Here is a 25,324-nt window from a genome sequence, read left to right on the forward strand (position 1 = left end):
TGTTGATCCCAACTGTAGACAATTTCCACCACCACCACGCGCATCATACACATGGGCGGATCCACCTTGAGGAGTGTCAACACTCATTTATCAAAAATTTTTATTTTTTATATAATTTTTATTGAATTTTATTAAATTTTATGTAATTAATAATACTAATGAACTCATTAATTTTTTTACAATCTTGTAGAGAATGAGATCAAAGATTTTAAGTTAAAGTAAATTTATTAAAAAATACTTTATATATTAATATTTAAATGTTACATGAAAAGATAAAATTTTTTTTTTATAGTTTAAGATTTTATTAAAAAAGTTAAAACATAAACTACTCTCCGTCCCCATTTTACTCTTGAGACTCGTAGTGACGTTTCCTCTTTTTAATCCTTGATTGCATTTTCCACTTTCTTTCTCTAAAAATTCAAGTTCTATATCAAAAGAGTGATAAGTAAATGAATGAGTGATAAGTAAACGAATGATTATTTGATAACATATATGGAAAAACATGTATTCGATAGTTTTTTTATTGATATTATTTTATATTGTTTTTAAAATATAAAAAATCATTGTGGATAATTATAATTATTTTATATATTTTTAATTTGAAGTATTAAATGAATGTATTAAATTTATATTTTTTAATTTAATATCAAAATTTTTATTTTATAAATTTTAATATATTTATATTTTTAATTATTATTATTATTTTAATAATAACACCACTCAAAAAAATTTCTAAATCCCCTCCTAATCATTTGTCTAAAAGTTCTCCATTCTCAGCCTCCCAATCCCACTCAAAGGCGTAAGGGACATCCAATGGCAATGATGGGTGTTGTCGTGACTCAAACTCTCAATCTCAAACCCACAAAGTGAAGGGAACGTGAGCTTCTTGCCATCACGCCACCTCTTACAACACAAAAAGACTCCACCAAGCCTTGTTAGGGTTTAGACATGGAGTGCTATGCACCTTTCTTTTCTGGGGGTACAGTTTAGGGCCATACACCTGATTAAAGCTATTTGAAGGTAGAAATAAGAAGCATAAACTAAGGAATTGTTAGACATAGAATCAATATGCATAATCTGCAAGCAAAAATCTGATATTAGTGTCACTAGAAAAGGAAAATTGACACAATACAAGAAAAATTAACATATATGGAGTACTGAAACCAAGATTTGGCAAAGTTCGACCAATGAGCTAGTGCCAGGTGTGAATTTATTGGCTACTATAATAATCCAAACTTATAAATTCTAGATTTTATGTAAGAAACCTAAATTTGTGCTGAAATTTATGTCCTTCACTGGCTGCCAGATAATGCTCATAAAAAACAAAGTTAATTTGTTACTTTAATTAAACCTTGAAATTAAATCACACCTTTCCAACCACATTTTTCCTTCCTTAACAATTGGTACATAACGTTTACTGGCAGTAGTATCTTCAATTTGCTTACTCAATGGCTGCCTGCCTTGGTTTCTTGGGTTACCATTGCCTCCTAGTTGTTTCTCTTTCTCTAGTCATAGTCTTGGTTCATGGAGATATCCATAGCTATAATACAGGTCATGAAGTAGTGAAGGAAAACGAAGTGAGCAGCTGTGACTTCTTTCAAGGAAGTTGGGTTCTTGATAATTCCTTTAACCCTCTTTATGATTCTTCGAGTTGTCCCTTCATCGGAGGCGGCTTCGATTGCCAGAAAAATGGCAGACCTGATAAAGATTACCTCAAATATAGATGGCAGCCTAATGGCTGTGACCTCCCCAGGTGAAGCCTTTTCTTTTCTCATACCCAAGGGAAAATTTTTTGATTGTTTGAATTTAATTTTGGTTCCATGAAAGCACGGTGCATTAGATATATCAAGCATGTTCTAGCTATTAGCTTTTGTCCAATGATAAGTTTATTAGCTTTTTTCTGATTATTTTTTGAGAAAAGAGAAGAAAATTGGGGAATAGAACCGGGAGTAGATGAAGGATTGAACCAAACGTTGTCCTGGGCTTAGATCAAATGTTTTTAAAAGTTTTCACGTGTTGTAATAGGTAAAATTTTATCTATATAAAAAGGGGAAATGATAATGTCATTAGGTGGAGCCTAGATGAAATTATAAAGGAGAAACTAAATATCCTTTTGGCTGACAAGGAGAAAGGTATATTAACATTAGGGTGGGTGGCTATAGGTGAAACCTATCCCTCAACGACTCAAGCTAGGACGGAAAATTTCTGTTTCATTTTCACATTTCATGTCTCTAATTTCAAATGGTTGCTGAATTTTGATTTTAGGTTCAATGGTAATGATTTCCTGGAGAAGTATAAAGGCAAGAAGATCCTGTTTGTGGGGGACTCTCTAAGTAACAATATGTGGAGATCACTGATTTGCATGCTAGACGCTGCAGTCCCTAACTCTAACTATACCTTCGGCGCAAGAGGGCTGCTCTCAACATTTTCATTGCCGGTATCTCCTTATTTCACTGGGCAAAATATGCAGCATTGAACCATATATTTATAAGATGACAAGCTTAGCCATCAAATTTTGATTGAAATCTTCTGTTTATAATTAAGTTTTCTTTCTTTGTCCAGGATTTTGAGGTTTCAGTTAACTGGCTGAAAAATGGGTTCCTGATTGATATGGCCTATGAAAAAATTGGTAAAGTTTTGAAGCTTGATTCGATCAGTACCGGAAACCGGTGGCTTGGAGTTGATGTCTTGATCTTCAATAGCTATCACTGGTGGACTCACTCTGGACGCTTGCAAACGTACTATTTCTAACTATGTTTACACTGTATAGCTGTAGCGAACTCTGTTTACTAAAAATTTTACGAATAAAACAATTTGGGCTTAAGAACTGATATATTGTGTTGTAGTTGGGACTACTTTCAATTTGGAAACAAGACGGTGAAAGAGATGGATCACATGGAAGCGTACAAGATTGCCATGACAACTTGGGCTAATTGGGTTGACAAGAACATCGATCCTTCAAAGACTTCAGTCTTCTTCCAAGGAGTTGCAGCTGTTCATTTGGAGTAACTTCTTGATTTAATTCCTCATCCCTTGATCATCTTCTTTTATTGAAATCAAGTTGACCAATTTGAACTAAAATTCTTCACTTTGCTTCTTTTCAGTGCCAAGGAATGGAATGATCCAAACCATAAAGATTGCACCGAACAAACAGAACCAGTGAAGGGATCAACATATCCAGGCCCTGGCGTGCCAGGGGAAGCTATTCTAAAGAGCGTATTGAGTAACATGGCTAAACCTGCCTATTTACTTGACATTACTTTGTTAACACAGCTAAGAAAAGATGGCCACCCTTCCATCTATGCCGGCGGCGGCCCCAGGTTCACTGACTGCAGCCACTGGTGTCTTGCTGGTGTGCCTGATACTTGGAATCAACTTCTATATGCAGCTTTGCTTCAGAAGTAACACTTTTTCCAATCTTTTTTGGGGGAATATTTACCATCTAACAACAGCCACATTGGTCGTTTGTAAGTGAATAATTTAAGTAGGAATAAAAGAAAAATCTTTATTCTGATATTAAATTTCTGGAACTGACAACCAGTCCCATATCTAGTAGCTGACCTCTAACTCCGTGATCGTGGCCTAGTTCAGTCGTTACATATGCCAAAATAAGAATATTAAAGAATTTTTTTGATTAACAAATCAAACTTGGTTCAAACACCAGATTCAATTTAAATTACATATCAAAGCAACTGAAACCCACAGCATAAATTTCCATCAGAGTTAGGCATGCAACTTTAGCTCAAGAGATGTAAGAGTCATTTCAAATACATTTACAATCAAATTACAAACAAGGGCAGCACGCAGTCGCACATTTAGAGCCAAAGAACAAAAGCCATACCCCTGAGGACCAAATACACGAGAAAATGGCAAGCAGGGTGGAAGGCGTCGTTGCCTGCTATCTCTCAAGCCGGACACTGTTTTAGGTTTGTTTATTTCTACTTCTGTATCCTCTTGTCCCGTATAGGCAGCTCAATAGGCTTCTGGGCCTCATGCGGATGGTCTGGGCCCTTGTAAACCTTTAGGTGGTTAAATAATGCTCTACCAAGCTGAAAAAGACAAATATTAGTATAGAGCTAGGTAATAACCAATAAAAATCATGCACGCAGCATTGAGGAAACAGCATAATTGTTTCCTGAAGAAATAAAAACTTCTGGAACAGAATGAACCCAAAATGCATTGAGTGCAAAAGCCGACATAAGACATGGATAACTAAAGACTTGATCTTGATATATTCACTATACACGTTACCAATTGTGCTATATTACAAATTATAATGATTGTATTCACAAATTAAAGCTGCTAGTTAGAACTTTGCACATGACCTGTACCATTAACTTGGTTCCTTAGATTCCAAGCTTCATTTTCTATCAGCACTTATACATTTTAGATTCATCCATTACCCATGACCTTAACCAGCCTTTCTGCAGTCCTTATTACCAATGCAATGCTTATTTGTATAATACCTCAACCACCAAGTTTATTTTATCATTCTACAACATGGTTCCTACAAACATACAGACTTCATGAAGCCACCTTGGTGAAGCTATTACTACTTAAACTAGCTTGGCAAGGTGTGCACATAGAGAATCCAGAATAAATTTTTTCTCATTCTTGACGACCTTGCTAGAGTCCTATTTGGAAAATTCCTAGTTAGTGTAAACTGCATGAAAAGCTTAGCAGTAGAATGTGCATCACTCATACACACAAGAAAAACTAGCCACACAAACAGTTAAACCAAAAGTTCAGATTGATCAGCAATTAAATAAAATCAGGGTCATGAGGCCTTATTATCCCTTTTATTTAGCAACTAAATCATCGAAATATCAGATGGAGAAATTTATACCCATATACAGATTCATGTTGAACTTATATGTACATATAAGTCTTGAGTTTAAAATCAATAAACTTACCCTTCCTTTAGGAAGCATACCACGAACAGCATGCTCAATAATTCTTTCAGGAATTCTCTGCTGCAGCTGGTTGAATGTTTCCACTTTCATGCCACCTGGTCTTCCTGAATGCCTCCTGTAGAGCTTTTGGGTCCTTTTCTTTCCGGATACAGCAACTTTTTCAGCATTTACCTATTGGATAGAAGTACAGAACAAACTTTTAGGATTTCTAAGTCAAATAATAAACATAGTGTTAGAAATCAGGCAGTATCATCAAATCTCCCTCTGCTGAATTGCCAAATTATTATAAGTCGAAGCATGATCCTTTAAGCAACCATATCTTGTCTCAAAATATATAAAACCCAGATCCATGCCAAAAGGTTACATGTTTCTACAAGAGAAAATTTGTTTTTACTATAAAAACGCAAATTTGATACATCTATTAACATGAAAATATTATGTAAAAGCATATTTTGGAAGTTAAGTTACTAAAGAGCCGACTCAAAGCCTCAACCCTAAGAAGGCACACTTTCTTTAGATCCATCACCATCTGCCAGACTCTTTACAATTGCATGGATCCTGATATAGAAGAGTAGTATCTAAGCAGGCTAGGACTCCAAGAGAAAGGAATCACTTCCAACAGAAGTCAATAAAAGACTTTTTGTCATCATAACACACTATTCTAATGCAATATGAACTAAATTAGAGAGCAAGATAATGGCTGCCAACTCAGAAACCAACATTACCCTAAGATCACTTATACACACATAAAATGGTTGATATACAAGAAAATGTCTTTCATCTAGTTAGTGTATAGCAGAAGTTAGCAAAGGCAACCATGACTATTAGATGCTGCAGACCACTTTAGAGATCAGAACTTGCATTCCAGCTTGCTTTATCATTATCAAACATATAATTTGAACCCCCACAGAATTACCAAGCTCAGTATTTCACAACTGAAGAAAGATCATAGTGGTCATGGAGTGAAAATAACTTGGATTCTCTTTATCAAATTAGTTTAGAGCTGGCATTACATATTGATGAGGATTGATACCAAATTCTCTCTTCCTCTAGCAGTGAAGTTCAATAACAAGCTCCATCCCACCCTCTCATCCCCTCTGACAGGGGCAACTTTCACATTGAGCTGTGTAATCCACATCACTTGTAATAGCCATATTCCAATAACTAGGCACACATTCACAAAACTAGAACCATCTACTCACAAGCCATAGTCAACAGCCAGCAATTATCTTTAAGATAAAACTGTCAAATAGGGAGTAATCCTGCACTGCCACATTGCCAACCACTAGGATGTCAATAATGCAGCATCTTTTCCAGTTCCATAGTTTTTAGCAAAGAGAAACAACCAAAACAAGCACCTTTTTGATCAGTATACTCATAATGCAAGTTGCTCAGACCCTAAGTTGCTTCTCGTGAAGAAAAGTAATAATTATCAATTTATTACTGATAGCAAATGCAATCAGGCCAAAAAGCTTTTCTATTGCATGAGGAACAAATTGTAGCAAAATGCACAAAAGCACGCTTTTTAGAGAACAATTGCAACATGTAAATTTCAAAGGGCAACCAACATTTTCAAATAGTCAAACCTCTTTCCAACATCCAACCATCGCCAAACAACAACACAAACAAGTACTCAAACAACTCCTAAACATAGTCTACTACAATAATGACCAAAAAACCACATACCACTATCACAAAAGCTCCCATATCCACACTAGGAGTATAAGTGGGCAAATTCTTTCCACGAATATGCACAGCAATTGTCGATGCCAGTCTTCCCAGAATTTTGTCTGTTGCATCAACAATATACCATGGTTTTTTGGTATTCACGTGATCTTTAGCTTTGGGATACCATGTGTTGTTCCAAATGTCCTGCAAAAAAGAACATGATCCAAATTAAGTAAGCAAGAAGGGAGAAAAGCAGAAACATCATCAAAGAACACAGGAAGAAGCAGATAGCATACTCTAAAAGTATCCAAAGGTGAATGCAATGTCACATTAATACTTTTGAAAAAGAGAAAAGACACAATCACAATTTAAAGGGAAATTATGTCACACCATCAGAACAGAAATTGCCAATATATATAACCTCTAATCAATAATTGTCATTTAAAAGAAACAGAAATACCCAATTTGACAAACCCCAAGAGAAATCTAATGGCTAAAGTTTCAAAGCAGAAACTTTTACTATCGAAGTTCAAAGTTCAAACCGACAACAATCCCAATTTTCAGATAACCATTGAGAAAAAAAACACCATTTTTCACCAAAAGAACCATGAATTCAATCACTTCAATAGTCATAAATAAATTAACATAACATTCCATTCAAAACCCAGAAAAAACTTTAAGAAAGAAAAAAAGACAATGATACAGAAGTAATAGAGAGAGAGAGAGAGAGAGAGAGTCTTTACAGGGCCACCAGCCTCGGATTCATCGAACATCCAACGCTCGTTTTCAGCGACAAGAGAGAGGTCCTGACAACAAACCCGGAAATCCCGTTTAGAGAAAGACAGAGTCGTTGTCCGAACGGAAGAAGGTTTCGACAATGCCACAACCGGGAAGAACCCAAGAAATGGGCTTTGGTTACTGGGAATAGTCTTTCTTAAAGAACCAAATGAATGTCTTTCTGAAAAAGAAGAGGAAGAAGAGACGATGGCTGAGGTTGAAGCACAAAGGACTGCCATTTTGTTTTGGTTTCTCTTCCACTGGTTCACTCTTGCTGTTTCTATTTAGTACTACCAATTGGATAAGATGGGCCTTCTTTCGTTTTTCAAATCCTTTTCCTTTGCCTGCAAAGTGACACTACACAGTAATCTCCTTCGTTATCGAGCTTGGACCGGACTGGGCTATGTTCGGTCCGAGAGTTCTGTAGCTTGAGCTTTTGCAAGGGAAGCCCAAACCCACCCATGGAAAATAAACACAGAGCGAGGTAAGACGAGGTTGTAGATTGGGCATCCAAATTCCATCCATTTCATTGCATTCTTGATAGTAAATTCTCAAATACATTATCTAATATTTGGCCATTACTTTTTATATACACATGTGTTTTACATGCATACAGTATATACCAATACTTTTACTGCAAAATTTAATCTGTACAAGCCTTTGCAACAAGATGCCAATTGCTATAAAGTGATGGAAAAGTACAATTTCCAACATTTTTTGTTCATGTTTTTGTTACCGAATGTGGTTCCCGATGACCTATTACGATATAAAACTTTTTTTTTTTACTTGAGGAAAGAGAAGATTTGAATTTTACTAATCTATGAACAAATATATATATCAATCACTAAATTAAATGTTTAAATGAACAATATAAATTTCTTTTACATTACCAAAAAGTTAAGATTTAAATATTAGTATAAAATTATTATAAAATGCTTGATTTTATTACTAAATTGTTAAAAGAGAGTTGAGGTTTGAGGATGGAAGCTACTTGTTTAGTCACTTACCCTTTGCTATACGTAACAAAAGAAAATGTAAAATATGGACTCAAATGTGTTTCTTGTTTGGCCATTTGGTTTTTTATGGTACTGTTGGATCATATTAACCTCAAAGCTATTGTAATTTTTTTCCCACAGGTTAGCTGTCAATTTGGACACGGATTTTCTCCTTTCTTGTTTGAGTGGTCCTATTCATCCTGCCTGTATTCAGAAGTACGAAGAAAAACATCAAAACTTTTGACTTTTTGGTATCAATTGCTGACACTTTGACTTTGGTTGACTGAGTTTCAGCCATAGAATGATTGGCAGCACAGTGATCAGAAAAGCGACCCTCCTAGCTTCTTTACTTGCCTGAATTGAAGTTAAAACTATAGCTACTCAGCCTTCTTCTTCTCACCCAATTTCAGAATATGCTTAGTACAAAACTTCCATTAGTCGGCCTCCTGGCCCTTGCTTTATCACTTTTCCCTGATTTTTGCATTGCCAGAGGCCAGCACTGCGGCTCTTCTTTCTGTGGAAACATTAACATCAGTTACCCTTTTCGGTTAAAAACCCAGCCTCGCAGCTGTGGAAACCGTAAGCTAGAACTCGAGTGTGATGACGAGAATAACCGCACCATTTTCCCCATGAAATATGGGAATTTCTATGTCCAACACATCTCTTATAGTGATGGAACCATTCAACTTTTAGACGTAAGTCTTGGCAACGATAACTGCTCCATTCCTCATAGTTCCTATCCTTGGTACAACCCTTTCGCGAAAAAACTATATCTCTATCCAACTACCCCTGACCTTAGCATCATGTTTCTCGTCAATTGCACGACGCAGATCAACGACTCTTGGGTTTATATCAATGCTTTTCGTTGCACCAATACCCCTTCCCCTCGACCTTGTTACTTGTATTTTTTGGATGGAGAAACAGCAAATTCTGATTTCCATGAGTCATGCAGAATTGAAGCCCAGGTTCCAATCATGCTTGCGAATATCACTGGCCTCTCTACTTCTGATATTTACAGAAAGCTGTTGACGGGATTCCAAATCGCATGGTTTTCCTATGACGATGATAATTGGATTTTGAATAGGTGAGTATTTTGTAGTATTTTATTAATTACAGATATGATCAATAAAATAAGATAAACAATTAATTTATTTGCAAATTTTACGCATCATACTTAGAGTAGAAATGGAGACAAATATTTTACAAAAATTTTCAATTAACACGTTAGATTATTTTATGTTTCAACTTCTTATTAATGATTTTTATTCTTTGCTTGAATATATTATAGATTGCTATGGCTGGCCATCCTGTTGCCGTATGCATTAGTTACATATATACGAGGCAACCTGACTTTTTTCCTTGGAGGTAGTTCACTATCTCGTTTTATTGGTGCACCTAGCAAAGGTATGGTTTTCGGAGTTCATCAGTAGTTTAATTAGATGTGTGTCCAAGGTTCTTAGGGTCTTAAGCTTGCGTTGTATTTGGGCTTAGGTTCTTGGGCTCCAGTCTACCCAATTTGATTCGAAAACTTTATATCAGTAAATAATATGTTATTTAATTTTAAATCTCAATTTTATTTGAAAATTAATATAAAATTAAATATTATGTTTATGGACAAATTAGGCTTTGGTTTTGAAATTTGCCTATCTAGTACTGATACCCAATCCAACCTAGGCTATAAAAACCTCTAAAAAAATTTACCTTCCGCTAAAGTATAGCATTAATTTTTTATTTGATATTTTGGCAGGAACCCAGATCATTTGTGTTGCAATAACAGGTAAAGCCCCACCATTTACCATGAAAGTTTATGACTATGTGACATCATATTGTACGACTAAATAAATATATATATATATATATATATATATATATATATATTACAATAAACACCAAATTAACATCAATGTCAAAGAAAAGCATGTCCAAGTAGGAGAAAAAATTATGGTTAAATTTTGAAATTAGTCTTTGTACTCTATCAAAGTGATGAATGTAGTCTTTATACAATAATTTGTAAAAATTGAATCTTTATTTTTTTAAAAATTGACAATGTCACTCCAATTGTTAATAATATTAAAGTTTTTTCTATTATTTATGTTGATATGGCATTAAATATGATGATGTGACATTTTTATCTATTTCATAATATTCTTTTCACAGTTTTAAATTATAAAGCACAAAAATTCAATTATTCTATGTCTCACAACATTCTTTCCATAAATCCAAGAAACCTATTTGTATTTTTCATTTGTTTCTTTTCCAATCCCATTTAAAACCATTAGTTCATGTTGAATAATTTCATGTCCGCACTTATAAAGTTCATGTTAGTGCTTGGTTATGTCATATCAGTACTACTATTGCATCATTTGTGAAAATGTCACATTATTATCGTTATGTCATTTGATTTAATATCATATTAGCAAGAACATATCACGTCAACACAGACAAACGTCATATCATTATAGATAACAGAAAATTTTTAACACATTAGACTAACATTGTTAATTTTTGAAAGTACAGGAACTCAATTTTTACAAATTATTATACAAAGTCTAAATCCACCACTTTGATAAAGCATAAAGACTAATTGCATAATTTAATCAAAAAAATATATTTTGTGCTATAAATATTATATATTTTATTGTAGGAAAACATGCGCATTAAAAAAATTGTGTAAAAACCTTTGTATTGATCATACTTGTACTAGTCTTTTACCTTTTTAAGACTAACCTAGAGTAAAATCAAGATCTTGATTCTAGACATTTTACAAGCCTTTTGATCTCTAAAAACTCACTGTGGGAAACTACTACAAAAATGAGTAGCAATATACTTTTCACAATATAAGAACCTTAGTCTAACATTATGTGGAGGGAGAGAAGTTTTTCTCTAGAACAAAAGTTTTATGTTCTTATATTTTCATAACATTCTTAGGTTGTGTTTGGTATGAGGAATGTATACCACATTCCTGGGAATAATATTCTTATGTTTGGTAAGCAACATTTTAGAGAATGATGCCTTACCATGGGAATGTTGTTCCCATTGCAAAAGGAGGGAAAGTTTATGTGATGATGGGTGTTATGAACCCTTTGTTTGTATTGCTGGTCCATGTTTATTGGTGGTTATTTGTCTTGATCCCATACACAGCCTAGGTTGATTTTTTTTTTTTTTGAGTTGGTGTATGCTTTTCTCTATAGCTGCTTTCTCCGCAAAGCAGATTTTTTACCCTTCATGGGTAGCTTTTGTAAAAGCCTCTCTTGAATCAAATACAATTTTAACTTTCAAAAGAAAAAAAACTTGAATTTTGGAAGTTTTATACTAGAAACTCATTAGAGCCAACATAGACACATAAACCCTTTTAAAAATTGTCTCATGTGTCCTAGACTTATTTAAACACATCAAATATGAGTATCTCAATCCCACAATGAGCATACTTCAACCTCTTTTCACATTGCAACTTATAATCATAATTATATCATAGCCCCCAAAAGCAACATAATTGGTTGACCTTGAATATAGTGCATTGATGTAGTATCAAATATCTTTCCCTTTGCCCCAATACTACTTATTTTAAAAAGAGCGTTTTCTCAATAATTTCTTATATAATCGAATCATCCATGATCTTAAGTAGCATACCCAAGTAGCAGATATTCATTCTTCACTTTATGAGAGTCAAAAGGCATAAAGTGCATAGTACAAGTTTTATTAACCTCCTAATTAAGACTCACACGATGAAGAAGTAAAGATCCATTTTGTCACCTCCTATATCGATTATAAAGTGCATGTAATATGAAGTACATACTACAGTGAAGGGTTTGTCTCTAAGAGCATACGTAAAACTCCTTAAAACTGTACAAGTCTTAGTCTAGTCGCTCTTTAATAGCATCTAACTTGAGTTTCCCATTTGCTTGCCATTTTAGGCGCCAAATTAGGCCTCACATCTAGCTTCCTCCACAGGTTACATGGATTATGGGCTAGTTCATTATTGGTCCCTTAGTTATTATTTATTATATGGACCTCATCTTGGCTCCAACCAGGACAACATTTCAAACTATATTTGTTATCTAAAAGCTTTTGTAGTTTGTGTCTCATTTTTGCTCGCCTTTAGAAAGGTTAAATGCGATTACGGGTATAAGTGAGACAATTTCGAACTTGTTGACATATCTTATATCTCTTGTCTGCTAATTAATATATAAACATAAATCCATCTATTATGGACAAAAATTACATAAACATTTAATATCCCAAAGTTTCAATACATAAAATAAAAAAAATCAGCATCTATGAAGTCCTAAAGGCTTAACATGAGTCACAGAGGCATCCCTTAGAATAAGTTTAGTCAAAGGATCCACAGCCATATGACAAGTGAAAATATGTTTTAAGATCAAGTCCTTTTGCATTGTTAAATCTCTAATGAAGCTATTTCACATATCAATGTGTTTGGTTTTGTCATGATATTTGTATGCTTCATGAAAGAAATTGTTGTCATACTATCACAATGAATGGTCATTGGATTTAAGGCACAACTAATTACATCAAGATTTTGAAAGAATCGCCTCAACCAAATATTTCTTGTACGACTGTTGAACAAGCTAAAAATTCTACTTCCATAGTTGGTAAGGCAATGCAAGATTGCTTCTTGTTGTTCTGTGAGATATCGCCACCATTGAGCAAGAACGCATAGCTTGATGATGATATTTGTATGCAAGATTGTTTCTTATCACTTCCTCAATCAACATCATTATAATCAATGAGGTTCAAACTTGAACTAGAATAACATAATTTATAATCAATATTTCTCTTAAGATAGCACAATATCCTTTTAATTGCTTTCCAATGGACAGGTTCGATAGGAATTTACTTATTGAACCATTTGCAAAGTTGATATCAAGTTTGGTGCACATCATAACATATACATATAATAACTAACTACACTTGAATAAGAAACATAAGCCATCTACTTTTGTTTTTTGCAGTCTTAGGAGCTATATAAGGATTCAAGGTTTTGATTTTTGTAATAAAAGTATCAATGCGTTTTTGCAATTTTGCATCTGGAATCATTTAAGAACTTTCTTGATATATGTCTCTTAGGACAAACCAATGTCTTTTTGAATAATCCTTTAAGATCTTAAATCCAAGTACATAATTTGGTTCAACCATGTCATTCATCTTAAAGTTTGAGGACAACCACTTTTTAGTGGCAATACCCAACCAATAGTATATCATCAACGTACAATGACAATATGATGAAACTTCCTTTGAACCGTTTAACATTCAATAATCACAAACCTAGTATGAATAATGGTGTGATGAAATTTAAGATACCATTGTCTAGATGATTGCTTTAGCCCATAGATAGATCATTTAAGCTTGCAAACTTTGTGGTCTTGAGCTTTTGCAACAAAACCATTAGGTTGATTCATATAGATCTTTTCATCTAGTTTTTCATTGAGAAATGTTGTTTTAATACCCATCTGGAAAAGCTTTAGATCTAAATTTGCAACTAAGGTTAGAATTAAGCATATTAAGGCAAACCTATCTACTGGTGAGAAGGTTTCCTCATAGTCCACCCCTTTTTATTGTGTGTACCCTTTCGCTATTAGGTAAGCCTTGTATCTTTCAATGGAATCATCCGCCTTGCCTTTTGCTTTTAGAATGCATTTGTTCTCAATAGTCTTACGCCCTAGTGGAAGTTCAATTAAGTCTCAAACATGATTTGTCCTTATAAATTGTAGGGTTGTTAACGAGTAGAGTACCTGTTAATTTTGAGATAATACCTGAATCCTACAACTACCTAAATATTTTTGAAAATTAGTACCCTAATTCAAACCCAAATATATAAACACTGCTCGATAATTATTCGTACCCGTTTTAAAACCTATTATGTACAAAAATATTAAAATACTAAGAAAAGAAAGAAAAGACAAACCAAGAACAAATTAAGCAATTGAACAACGATTTGAGCACTAACCAGAACAATGAATGACTAAGAAAAGAAAGAAAAGAAAAAGGAGTTGCTAGGGAGCAAGTTGAGCATTGACCAGAACCAAGAACGACTAAGAAAAGAAAAACAAGACGAAATAGCAGCAAAAGTAAGCGAGTTGAGCAATGAGCATTGACTAAAAGGTATAGAACTAGGAACGACTAAGAAAAGAAAGAAAAGAATAAGAGGCGGCTAGGGGAAGAAAAGAAAAAAAAAAAGGGCTAGGATTTATATATTAATATATTAATATTATTAAATTATAAAATCAACATTATTTTATTGTTTAGTAATTATCAACATAATCGGGTTCAAGTAGTGGGTACCTAAGGGATAACACTTGAGCCCTACCCGAACCTAATACAAGTGGTGAAATTACTATCCAAACTTGTCTCAAACTCGATTATAAGATACCCTAACCCTATATAATCGAGTCGGGTACTCGTGAGTACCCTATAACAGGGTACCCATTGCCATCCATAATATATTTTATTTCATAATTCATTGCATTTTTTTACTCTTGTGTAGTAAAGGAAGATAAAGCCTTTTGAATAGTTGTCAGTTCAGCCTCCTTTTGTAGAGCAATTATGAAAGCTTTTCCTCAATCTGAAACCGATGATAAGAGATACATATACGTTTGTTTCTACGTAACTCAACTTGAGGATCTTTATCTATTGTGATAGATGAACTTAATGGTAAATGGCTCTCTCTATCCCCAAAAGTTTGAGGAATTTCTTTCACATTCTCAATTAGGCTGCTTGGTGGGCCAATATCAAGACCTTCAATTTCATAAAGGTATATTTCATTATGAATTTCTCCTTTGCTTGGGAAATCTTCTTTTAAGAAAATCACATCTCGTGACTTATGTTTGGTTATGCTTCCATTTCCATGTTCTCATATGAACACATATCCCTTAGAGTGTTCAAAGTACCTTGTAAAGATACACATTTTTGCTGTTAGATATAATTTCCCATCCTTATAATAAGTAATGTGTACAAAAGTAGCTAAACCCCAAGGTTGCAAATTACCCATGTTATGTTTTCTGTTGGTCTAAAGCTCATATAGGGTTGAAAGTATTGATCTGTACGATGCACAATAAAGAACATAAGAAATAGTCAAAAGTACATCCCCCAAAAAAGATAAGAGAATATCTGTTTACAACATCATCGACCTAACCATGTCTAAGAGGATTCTGTCCATTCTTTTCACTACACCAATTTGTTGAAAAGTCTTTAGAATCGTTAGTTGTTTGAGTATCCTTTTTCATGACAAAGCCTCTTAAATTACTCAGATAAATATTCACAACCTCGGTTTGTTCTTGCAGGCTTAAGCTTTGGTCTAGTTGATTCTCAATCAAGGTTACATAGTGTATTTTTGAACTTATGGCAAATCAAGTAGACATGACCAAACACGTATAGCAATTTATAAATGTAATGAAACAAGGAGCACCATGGCTTGCCTTCACATTCATTGAGCCACAAATGTCTGAATGGAATATTTGTAATAGAACAAATACTCTTTTGGCTTTTCCAAAATGGTTTTTTAATTGCTATTCTATAAAAAATGTTCATAGGTTGGCGAAGAAACTTTAGCGAATGGGCCTAAAAGACCTTTTTTAGCTAATCTAGTCATTTTATCTTGTCAAATATGGTCTAATCTAGCATGCCATTTTACAGAAATATTACAAACATTATCATGGGTAACAATTAAAGAAATAGATCATTGACATGATTATAGCTAGCATAATTAGTGTTTAAAATCATCAAACCATCTCGAATAAAACCACAATTATAATTAATTGTTCCTATAAAAATGCCAACGTGATTTCCCTCAAAAGCAAACCTAAAACCTAAGTTTAACATGATTATAACTGAAAATAAGTTTTGCCAAAGTTTTGGAGTATAAATGACATCATGAAGAAGCAAGGTACAATACTATACATTTCCAACTTGTAAATGCCAATGCCTAGTACCTCCATGCTAGTATCATTCTCATTTTTTATGTTTTTAAATCTAACTAGAATTAGATGGAACTCGAAAAATCCAACTCTTTTCTTAGTCCACAAACCACATAAGAAAAGGATGAATAGATAAAGTTTTACTAGCCACAAAGCAATCAAAATGAGACATACAATTGGAAAGTACTTACTTTCACTTCATGCACTACAAGCGAAATGTCCTAATTTTCCATAGTTATAACAAGTTAATTTGGCTCTATCTTTCTTACCACTAAGCTTGCATTTATGATGCTTGGTAGTTTTTTCCTTCTTTGGTGCAATCCATTATTAGTGTCCTTCTTAAAGACTCTTCTTCACTTAGACCAAGATGCCTTGCATGAACAAGGCTTTGCAACATTGACAACATTAATTGTGGTAGATTTTTGAACCTTCAAGCACTCATCTTCCAACTCCAAATGACATAATATGTCATCAAAATTTTTTTACGCTATCATTATATGTCGCCTCTGTCTTCATGTGCTCCCAAGAGTAAAAAAAAAAAAAAAAAGGGAATGACTACTTGAATCTATTGTTCATCTGTTAAGACAATCTCTACTGTCTTAAGCTAATCAAGGTAGATATTGTTCTCAAATGTTTTTTCATTGATTTATATGCCTTTTTCATATAAGTATTGAACTTTAAGTTCAACTAGCACAACTTAGTTAGATAAACCATTCCATATTTGTTATTAAAGGCTTGCCACATCTCATGAGTTGTCTAATTCTACTCAAACTTGCCTATCAAATCCTTGTGCATGGTGTCAACATAGTTAAAGCATGCACCATAATCCTTCTTACACCAATTTTGCTAGGCTTTAAGATCATAATTGTGTTGATCATTGTGCATGTTACTCAACATAGTAAAGAGTGCACAACGATCCTTTTTGCAACAATTTTGGTAGTCTTCAAGATCACAATGGTATTGAGTTATATTTTCAGGTATGCCTCTTGCATAATTTGGTCAAGGCATTTGAAAACCCCTTGCTTATTTAAGAGATATTGGATTTTATGACACTAAATTCAATATGCTCGTAATCATCTCTAGTATACAAGCAATTATTAACATTATTCAAAATAATTCGTAAAATTTTAGTTTTAGGAGAAAAATTCTAAAAATTTCACTCATACTAACACCTCCCACTTATCATGGCATTTCTGGACATGACACTAAATTGCATATTACTAGAGAACTTAGCATGCTTAACAACTCATAAAATTATATCATGCTAAACATATTTAATTTCTGAATAATTTAAATGTCATCATATAAATCATGTATAACATGAATGCTATTCACTTAAAATATTAAAGACATAACCTAAGTATTTTTCTTACTAATTAAAATTTCAAAAAGGTACAAATTATGGAGAAAATTCTAATTATAGGTTCTAAAAATTCATAAAATGCACACCAGACATCTCTTTGTTGCACACATTCCCATAAGTGTAGCATAAACTCTCACTGACCCAAAAACCAAGGCATGTGGCTTTGCGTGCATGAATGAGTCGCGAAAATTTAAAGTTATGTTTTTAGCATATTTTAATTTTAAAAATATTTTTGAGAAATGTTAAAATTATGAAAAGACTGTAAAAGAAATAAATAGCAATATTCTTGAATTTCTAGTGATAGTGTGTCAGAAGCGCACCTCCATAGAGTCCTTACACGCCACCACACACCACCTAGGTGTGAGTGGGCATCTTTTTCTACCCAAGAAAACTATTTCAATGCAAATCATTATCCCTTGGTGGCATGTGCAATCCAAGCACTGCTTCGTAGAAGCTTTTTGTCATGTTCTTTATGTTAGTTGGTTGATCTTAGAAAAGAGAATCCATTATGGTGGTCAATGCTTCAACTGGAGTATAGGGTGTACGACATGCATTAAGTCGAAAGTGGTTTGGGCTTTTGGTCTGTTTTTTTTTTTTCAATTTAGTCTCAATTTCTTTTGCAAAGTTCTCTAAACATACAAATCCAAATGATACAAATAATATAATGATGGAAAGTTTATCAAGAAAGGATATTATTAGTATAAAATCGTAAATAAAAAAACGTAGGATAGAGAGAAAATATAATCAAAGTTTCAGATCAAACTTTTAATTTTTTTTTTCAATATTTACTCATCACATGAAGCTTAAATTGTCAAGATTTCATTAAGCACATATAAGTATCATATGATGAAAAAATCAGTGTTGAGTTTTAGGTTGTCTACCATTCTATATTTTATTTGATTAGGATTGTTGTTTGTATACAACATTAAATAGTTGCATAGTTTTAAGCTTTTTGTTCTACATTGAGTCTTAATCACATTATACTTAGACTTTTATATTATAAAAGTGGATCTCTGAGCTTTGAGAAAGGGTTTAAAATAGTGAGCAGTGCTTTGAGAACTCTAAAGAGGGAATATTTTGTAACTCTATCTTTTGCTCTAGGTGAAGCTAGAGTGGTTTGGGTTAATATTCTTGGGAGGTTATTGTAAAAGGGTGTGTAAGGGATCTTAAATTGATTTTGGAAACCATAGAGGTCAATTTATTATACTTTAATTTCTCAATAATAGAAAAACGGTTTCATTCTGTAGATGTAGGTAAAAGGCCAAACCACGTAAATTCTTATGCTTTTTCTGTTTGTTTGATTTCTCTAAGTTTTATTTTTATTGTTTCTTGGACAATTTTCACAATAAATTGGTATCAGAGCATTGGGTTTGAGAAAATCAAGATTCAACAAATATGTCAAGAGTTACTAGTTCTACAAATTTTTCAATTGAAAAGTTTGATGGGAAAACTAGTTCACGTAGTGGCCGAGAAGGATAAAAGATCTCCTTGTGCAACAAAGTTTGGTGTGTCCCTTGCTAAGAAAGGAGGAAAGGTAACTAGATGACATGAAGGATGTTGAATGGGCAAAGTTGGAGCAAATGTGTGTGAGCACTATTCGGCTTTGCATTAGAGATAACATGCTTAACTATGCTATTGATGAAGATTTTGCTCCAAGGTTGTGGGCAAAATTGAAAAAGATTTACTTGGCAAAAAATCTTTCTAATAAGTTGCAACTTAGGCGAAAGTTGTATCGCTTAAAGATAGAAGAGAATGGAGACCTCATGAAGCATATGAATGAATTCGACGGGGATCATTGATCAATTGAAGAAGGTTGATGTGAAGGTGGAGAAAGAGAAAAAGGCACTGTTATTCCTGGCATGGCTTCCAAACTCCTATGAGGTATTTGTGGAATCTTTGATATGTGTGGTAGATACAATAACGTTAGAACAAGCACAAGCAACATTAATGTCTTGTGAAACTTGAAAGAAAAATAAGAAAGGGGATAGAGATTCAAGTAGCTTGGCATTGATAACTGAGGTTTGTAGAAGGAAGTCATTCGACATGGGATTTAAGGGTGGCAAGTCTAGATCTAGCAATGTTTAGTGCTTTCAATGCAAAAGGTATGGACATATTAAAAAAGATTGTCCTACAAAATAGGATGAAAGTAACTTGAACAAAGGTGAGTGTGCTTTTGTTGCTGAAGGTGATGATTGTGATGTCCTTGTAATATCAGAAAATATGGATACAAATTCTGATTGGTATTTAGATTTTGCTTCTGCCATTCATGTATGTTATTAAAAGGATTATTTTGATTTAGTTCAAGCAGGAGTGGCTGAGAATTTGACTTTAGGTAACAAGTCAATAATGAAGGCCATAGGTCTTGAAATGGTGAAAATCAAAATGTTTGATGAGGTTGTGCGCTCTTTAGGTGCTGTGGCCTATGTCCTAGAGATGCGTAAGAATTTAATATCATTGAGCTTGTTAGACTCCAAAGGGTGTAAATATTTTGCTTATGATGGAGTGGTAAAAGTCACACAAGGTGCCATGGTCTTGATGAGGAGAAATTTGCATAATGGTTTGTATCGTCTAGAATGTGAGGTCTCAAAGGGATAGGAACAGTGCACAAGTGATGGTGGCTACTAAAGTGAGATTTCATTTGCCGAGAAGGTGATGAAAGGTTCTCATGGCATAGACAGTGGTGAAAAGACGAAAAATCTTACTAGTAGTGAATTGGAAAGGTCATTGAGGTCCATTTCCGAAGTCAATTAATGCCATTGACTTGACGGCTACACAGTTGCATTGGCCATTTTATGGAAATGAGTGTTGGACCATGCTTGATTTAGTATGTGTAGTCGTGGTAATTTTTAAGGCCAATGGTTTGGAAAGTCTTGTACTTGGAGAGTTGTTTAATGTGTGGGAAAGTAGGTGGAGTTAGGAGGTTGCAATTAGGTGCGATTGGTGGAAGAGCCTTAAAGAGTTTGAATTCAAGTCAAAGGTGGAGATTTGTTGAGTTTTAGGTTGACTAGAATTCTAAATCTTATTTGATTATGATTCTTATTTGTATACAACATTAAGTAGTTGTATGGTTTTAAACTTCTTATTCCACATCGAATCTTAATCACATTCTACTTTGAATTTTTATATTATAAAAGTGGATTTCTAGGCTTTAGAATAGTGAGTGGTGCTTTGAAAGTTCTAGAAAGATAACACTTTGTAACTCTATCTTTTGCTTTATGTGGAGCTAGAGTAGTTTGGGTGAGCGTTCTTGGGGGTTATTGAAAAAGGATGTGCAAGGGATCCTGGGTTGGTTTTGGGAACCATAGAAGTCAATTTATTGTACTTTAATCTCTCAATAATAAAAGAACGGTTTCACTCTTTGGACATAGACAAGAGGCTGAACCACATAAATTCCTATGTTTTTTCTATTTATTTGATTTCTTTGGGCTTTTTATTTATTATTTTTTGGGCAATTTTCACAACAATCAGACCTTAGAAACATACCTTTCTACAGTTATCATTAAGATGCCTTTGCCATATAAGCTTAAAAAATATGATAATCATAAACTAAGCTATAATTAATGAATCTTAGCATGTTAGTCATGTTTTTCAGAGATCATAACAACATGAAAATCCTTGATTCGGCTCTAATATCAATGTAAGAAAACGTGCAGATTACCAAAAAATTACGAAATAATTTTTACTCCGATCATACTTATGTCAGTCTTTTGCCTTTTCAAGACTAATGCAGAGAGTGACTCCAAGATCTTGATTCTGGGCTTTTTACAACCCTTTTTATCTCAAAAATCTCGCAATGGAAATTATTACAAAAATGAGTAGTAACCACACTCTTCACAATACAAGAACCTTAGCTTAACAATGGAACATGGATGGTTTTTCTCTAGGGAGGAAAGTTTTCTACTCTTGTATTTTTAGAATAATCTTGATGAATTGTTGGTGTGTCATTTGGTGGAGCATCCAAGCATATTTATAAACAGATCGCTTAAGAATTCTCATCAAGATAATCCTGAAAATATTTTTTTACAATAAATAATTTAACATTTAATTGATTTTAGATTATTGTATTCATTATATTGATTGTATTTTTCTATTAATATGAAAAAAACTTACAAAAAAATCGCATTGTGAAAGTAATTGAAGTAGTTTTATATATATATATATAAGTGCATGTGTGTGTGTCTCCTTTTTCCCCTTTTCTCAAAAAGCACGTGACACAATTTTGAGTGTCACTATGTTACACTATGCGATAAGGTTAAAATACACATCCATTATCCCAATATACACAAGGAGCTAACGTGTTCTTCCCATGATGTTCACTAATTGCCCTTTCAATAACTAATCCTAAGCAACTGCTCCTACTTGGTGTATATATAAAAGCCTTGACAATTCATCAAGGATACGTTGGAAAGTCAACATACTCCTTCTTTAAGATACTTTCTCAAACTCTCTCTTACTAAGGTCTTCCTTTGCCCCTTACTTTTTACCTAAGTCTCTACCTTGGTCCGTCACTTCCCTATATTCTACCCTCCACCCATTATCTCTTACCACAACACTCAGTGCTTTACCTATATCAATCTCATTCTTCGTCGCCTCTATCACATCTCATTTTACTTGTTGCAATACTACCACTCTCCCTATCAAAGAAGATTTCCTTCTACACGTATGTTTATTTTTTTTTTCATTTCTTCTCTTTTTCTTATTTTAGTTAATTATCATTATAATGTTAAAATTAACCAATCAAAGCTAATTTGAATTATTCTTTTCTTGAGAAACAGGAATTATATTAGCAAGAACATTATTGGGGATATTTGGCTTGATTGCACTTGTTATACACAAATTAAGGAGAAGACATTTAGCAATGGATGATATGATAGAGAACTTTCTTCAGAGTCAAAACAATCTGATGCCTATAAGGTATTCTTATTCTGAAGTAAAGAGAATGACAGGAGATTTCAAGATTAAATTAGGCCAAGGAGGATATGGCTCCGTGTTTAAAGGAAAACTTCGAAGTGGTCGAGAAGTTGCAATAAAATTGTTAAGCAAATCAAAAGCTAATGGACAGGATTTCATCAATGAAGTTGCAACTATTGGAAGGATTCATCATGTTAATGTGGTACAACTTATAGGATTTTGTGTGGAAGGATCAAAACAGGCCCTTGTGTACGACTTCATGGTAAATGGGTCCTTAGATAAAATTATATTTTCAACAGGGAATAACACTTTAAGTTGGGAGAAAATATTTGAGATTGCTCTTGGAGTGGCACGAGGAATTGATTACTTGCATAGAGGTTGTGAAATGCAAATTTTACATTTTGATATCAAGCCACATAACGTTCTTCTAGATGAAAACTTTAGACCAAAAGTTTCAGATTTTGGCCTTGCAAAATTATATTCAGTGGATGACAATATTGTCTCTCTTACAGCAGCACGAGGGACACTAGGATATATTGCTCCTGAGTTGTTTTACAAAAATATTGGAGGCGTTTCATATAAAGCTGATGTTTATAGTTTTGGAATGATGTTGATTGAAATGGTGGGAAGGAGGAAAAACTTGAATCCATTTGCAGAACAGTCCAGTCAAATTTATTTTCCGTCGTGGATCTATGATCAATTTGATCATGGAGATGATATAGAGCTTGGAGATGTGACAGAAAGTGAAAACAAAATTGTGAAAAAAATAGTAATAGTTGCCTTTTGGTGCATACAGACGAAGCCCACAGACCGTCCTTCGATGAGCAAAGTCTTGAAAATGCTTGAAAGTGAACTTGAGCTCCCCGAAATTCCTCCCAAGCCTTTTCTATTCTCTCAAGAAATGTCCACTAAAGATCATGCTAGTAAGAATTCGAGAGATGAGACAACTACAGATTCCGATAATATTGTGTAATGTAAGTTGTGCATGAATTTTAGTACTTTATCATACTACCTTTATTGTTTTACAGATACATTTCTAATGATTTGGGCATTAGTTGTGGTAATGAACATGTGTGAGAAATAGTATTACTAAAATGTAAGACATTTAAGTTTGATCTAATGGTTATTATCTCTATTTATATCATGAAAAATTTGGCATTTAGCAATGAAAAGTTTTTTATTTAGTGTTACAAAAAATTGTGATGTAAATATTATTTGTACTAGTTTCTCTAACCTTTTTTTTTTTTTTGCATATTTTTTGCCACAAAATGGAGTTTGCAATAGTCTATCGTAGCATAAGACTTTTTATTTTGCGAAAGATTATTTTCAATACTTTTTAAATTTTTATTAAAAAATTTAGTTTCCAAAATCTAGCAGTATGTATAAAACCTTTCTTTATTGTAAAAATAATTAAAATTTTGCAACATTATAAAAGGTGCTGCAAAAAAATTGTTAATAAATGTATAATTTCGTTGAATGTTAATTAAAATGTTTGAGATTTGAATTTATTCTTCTCTTCATATATGTTCCCAAAAAAAATGTAAAATGTGGACTCAATTGTGTTTTTAAGGCCATTGTAGTTGCTTTTTAGTCTTGGATTATTGTAACCTTTCCATTGTGCAGGTTTAATTCGATGAACAACAAAGACTTGTTTTCTCTGAGTTCAATTGCCAAGTTTGAACACGGATTTTCTTCTTTCTTGTCTGAGTGGTCGTACCTGTCTACAGAAATATAAAGAAAGATACCCACCGACTTTGGCTTTTTGGTTGTCACTCATCAATAGCTTTGGGTACAGCCTGTTTTATGCTGTTTTGCCAGTTTTGGTGGTTGACTCATGACTTTCGATATAAATGTATGGTAATGTTATTTAGCAGCCACAGAACATGGCAGCAACAGTGAAGATAAGGAACTTTCCTAGGTGCTTCTTTACTTGCCTCAATTAAATTACTCTGCCTTGGCTCTCTTTTTCTCTCCCACTGGGGAAACTTTTGGATGCTAAAGCGCAAAACTTTAATCATTTTGCCTCCTAGCTTTTGCTTTCTTATATGAAAAAAGAATGTAACTTTATTTTTCTCTTACTTTATACAAAGAAAATATGTGGGTGCAATTCTTTTTCTTACCTACCCACAAAAGTGAAATCTTTACCACTATATATATCCATGTTTATCTCTCTTTAGTTGCAATTATATTTCCTAAATTCTCCTAACAAAAATTGTATAGACCTGCCAAATTTTATAAAATTCTATGCTAATAAAATATTTTTAATCACACAAGTTAAAAAAAATTAAATGCAAATTTATTGTAGTGTGTTTTTTCCACTTTGGTCTAGACTCCAGTCAATTGAATTTTCAAAGGCAGATTTGCTTTCATTTGCACCAAGAGAATGATTAGAATGATTGCCAGAGCAATGAAAATAAGATAATCCTAGGTTTTTTTAATCTTCCTCCTTAGAATTTTTTACACATATGAAAAGAAAATGTAAAGTATGGAACTGATTAAGAATCCAAATCCTCTGTCGCATTCGTTGACTTTTCAAATGAAGACTTGGTTTTAATAATAAAGATAAGAGAACATCATAGCGCTTTTTCACAAACTAATCAAGCCCTTAATCTCCTTCTCTCCCACGGAAACTTTAGGCTGCTGAGAGCAAAACTTCCATTACTTTGCCTCTTGGCTTTTGCTTTTTCTCTACTCCTTGATGCATGCATCGCTTGAGGCAAAAACAAGCACCGTGGCTTTTGTTTCTGTGGCTCTTTGTTTCTGCTG

The 25,324-nt window shown here is 33.6% G+C and overlaps 3 protein-coding genes across 4 annotated transcripts; 2 read left to right on the plus strand and 1 right to left on the minus strand.

Annotated features, from left to right (window-relative positions):
* Positions 1 to 1,313: 1,313 nt before the first annotated feature.
* LOC18594366 (protein trichome birefringence-like 42) lies at positions 1,314 to 3,521 on the plus strand. Its single transcript, XM_018124888.2, has 5 exons — positions 1,314 to 1,753; positions 2,266 to 2,437; positions 2,563 to 2,738; positions 2,847 to 3,005; positions 3,105 to 3,521. Exons 1-5 carry the CDS (start codon positions 1,449 to 1,451, stop codon positions 3,403 to 3,405), a joined length of 1,113 nt encoding a protein of 370 aa, XP_017980377.1. The 5' UTR covers positions 1,314 to 1,448; the 3' UTR covers positions 3,406 to 3,521.
* A 90-nt stretch (positions 3,522 to 3,611) lies between these two features.
* On the minus strand, positions 3,612 to 7,641 carry EMB1473 (Ribosomal protein L13 family protein). Its single transcript, XM_007021892.3, is given in 5 exon segments — positions 3,612 to 4,031; positions 4,034 to 4,049; positions 4,914 to 5,084; positions 6,600 to 6,785; positions 7,325 to 7,641. Coding segments are annotated over 5 exon segments (687 nt in total). The 5' UTR covers positions 7,598 to 7,641; the 3' UTR covers positions 3,612 to 3,990.
* A 1,046-nt stretch (positions 7,642 to 8,687) lies between these two features.
* On the plus strand, positions 8,688 to 24,480 carry LOC18594368 (LEAF RUST 10 DISEASE-RESISTANCE LOCUS RECEPTOR-LIKE PROTEIN KINASE-like 2.3). 2 transcript variants are annotated; one of them, XM_018124858.2, is made up of 5 exons: positions 8,688 to 9,437; positions 9,642 to 9,757; positions 10,101 to 10,130; positions 22,423 to 23,532; positions 24,182 to 24,480. In XM_018124858.2, the coding sequence occupies exons 1-4, from the start codon at positions 8,767 to 8,769 to the stop codon at positions 23,529 to 23,531; spliced, it is 1,926 nt and encodes a 641-aa protein (XP_017980347.2). In that variant the 5' UTR covers positions 8,688 to 8,766; the 3' UTR covers position 23,532; positions 24,182 to 24,480. The 2 variants fall into 2 exon arrangements, with proteins under 2 accessions (XP_017980347.2, XP_007021956.3); XM_007021894.3 differs by lacking the exon at positions 24,182 to 24,480 and having other exon boundaries at positions 22,423 to 23,709.
* The last annotated feature ends 844 nt before the right edge of the window (positions 24,481 to 25,324 follow it).

This window comes from Theobroma cacao, chromosome 7 (genome assembly GCF_053813885.1).
Source record: "Theobroma cacao isolate CCN51 chromosome 7, ASM5381388v1, whole genome shotgun sequence".
Classification (NCBI taxonomy): Eukaryota; Viridiplantae; Streptophyta; class Magnoliopsida; order Malvales; family Malvaceae; genus Theobroma; species Theobroma cacao.

What these genes read in the sequence shown, in the direction of transcription:
- LOC18594366 (XM_018124888.2), top strand. Translation starts at nt 1,449, where the DNA reads ATGGCTGCCTGCCTTGGTTTCTTGGGTTACCATTGCCTCCTAGTTGTT. An exon ending in CACTCTGGACGCTTGCAAAC is followed by an intron (nt 2,739 to 2,846) that starts GTACTATTTCTA and finishes ATTGTGTTGTAG; the next exon opens with TTGGGACTACTTTCAATTTG. An exon ending in GTTGCAGCTGTTCATTTGGA is followed by an intron (nt 3,006 to 3,104) that starts GTAACTTCTTGA and finishes GCTTCTTTTCAG; the next exon opens with TGCCAAGGAATGGAATGATC.
- LOC18594368 (XM_018124858.2), top strand. Translation starts at nt 8,767, where the DNA reads ATGCTTAGTACAAAACTTCCATTAGTCGGCCTCCTGGCCCTTGCTTTA. An exon ending in GATAATTGGATTTTGAATAG is followed by an intron (nt 9,438 to 9,641) that starts GTGAGTATTTTG and finishes AATATATTATAG; the next exon opens with ATTGCTATGGCTGGCCATCC. An exon ending in TATTGGTGCACCTAGCAAAG is followed by an intron (nt 9,758 to 10,100) that starts GTATGGTTTTCG and finishes ATATTTTGGCAG; the next exon opens with GAACCCAGATCATTTGTGTT.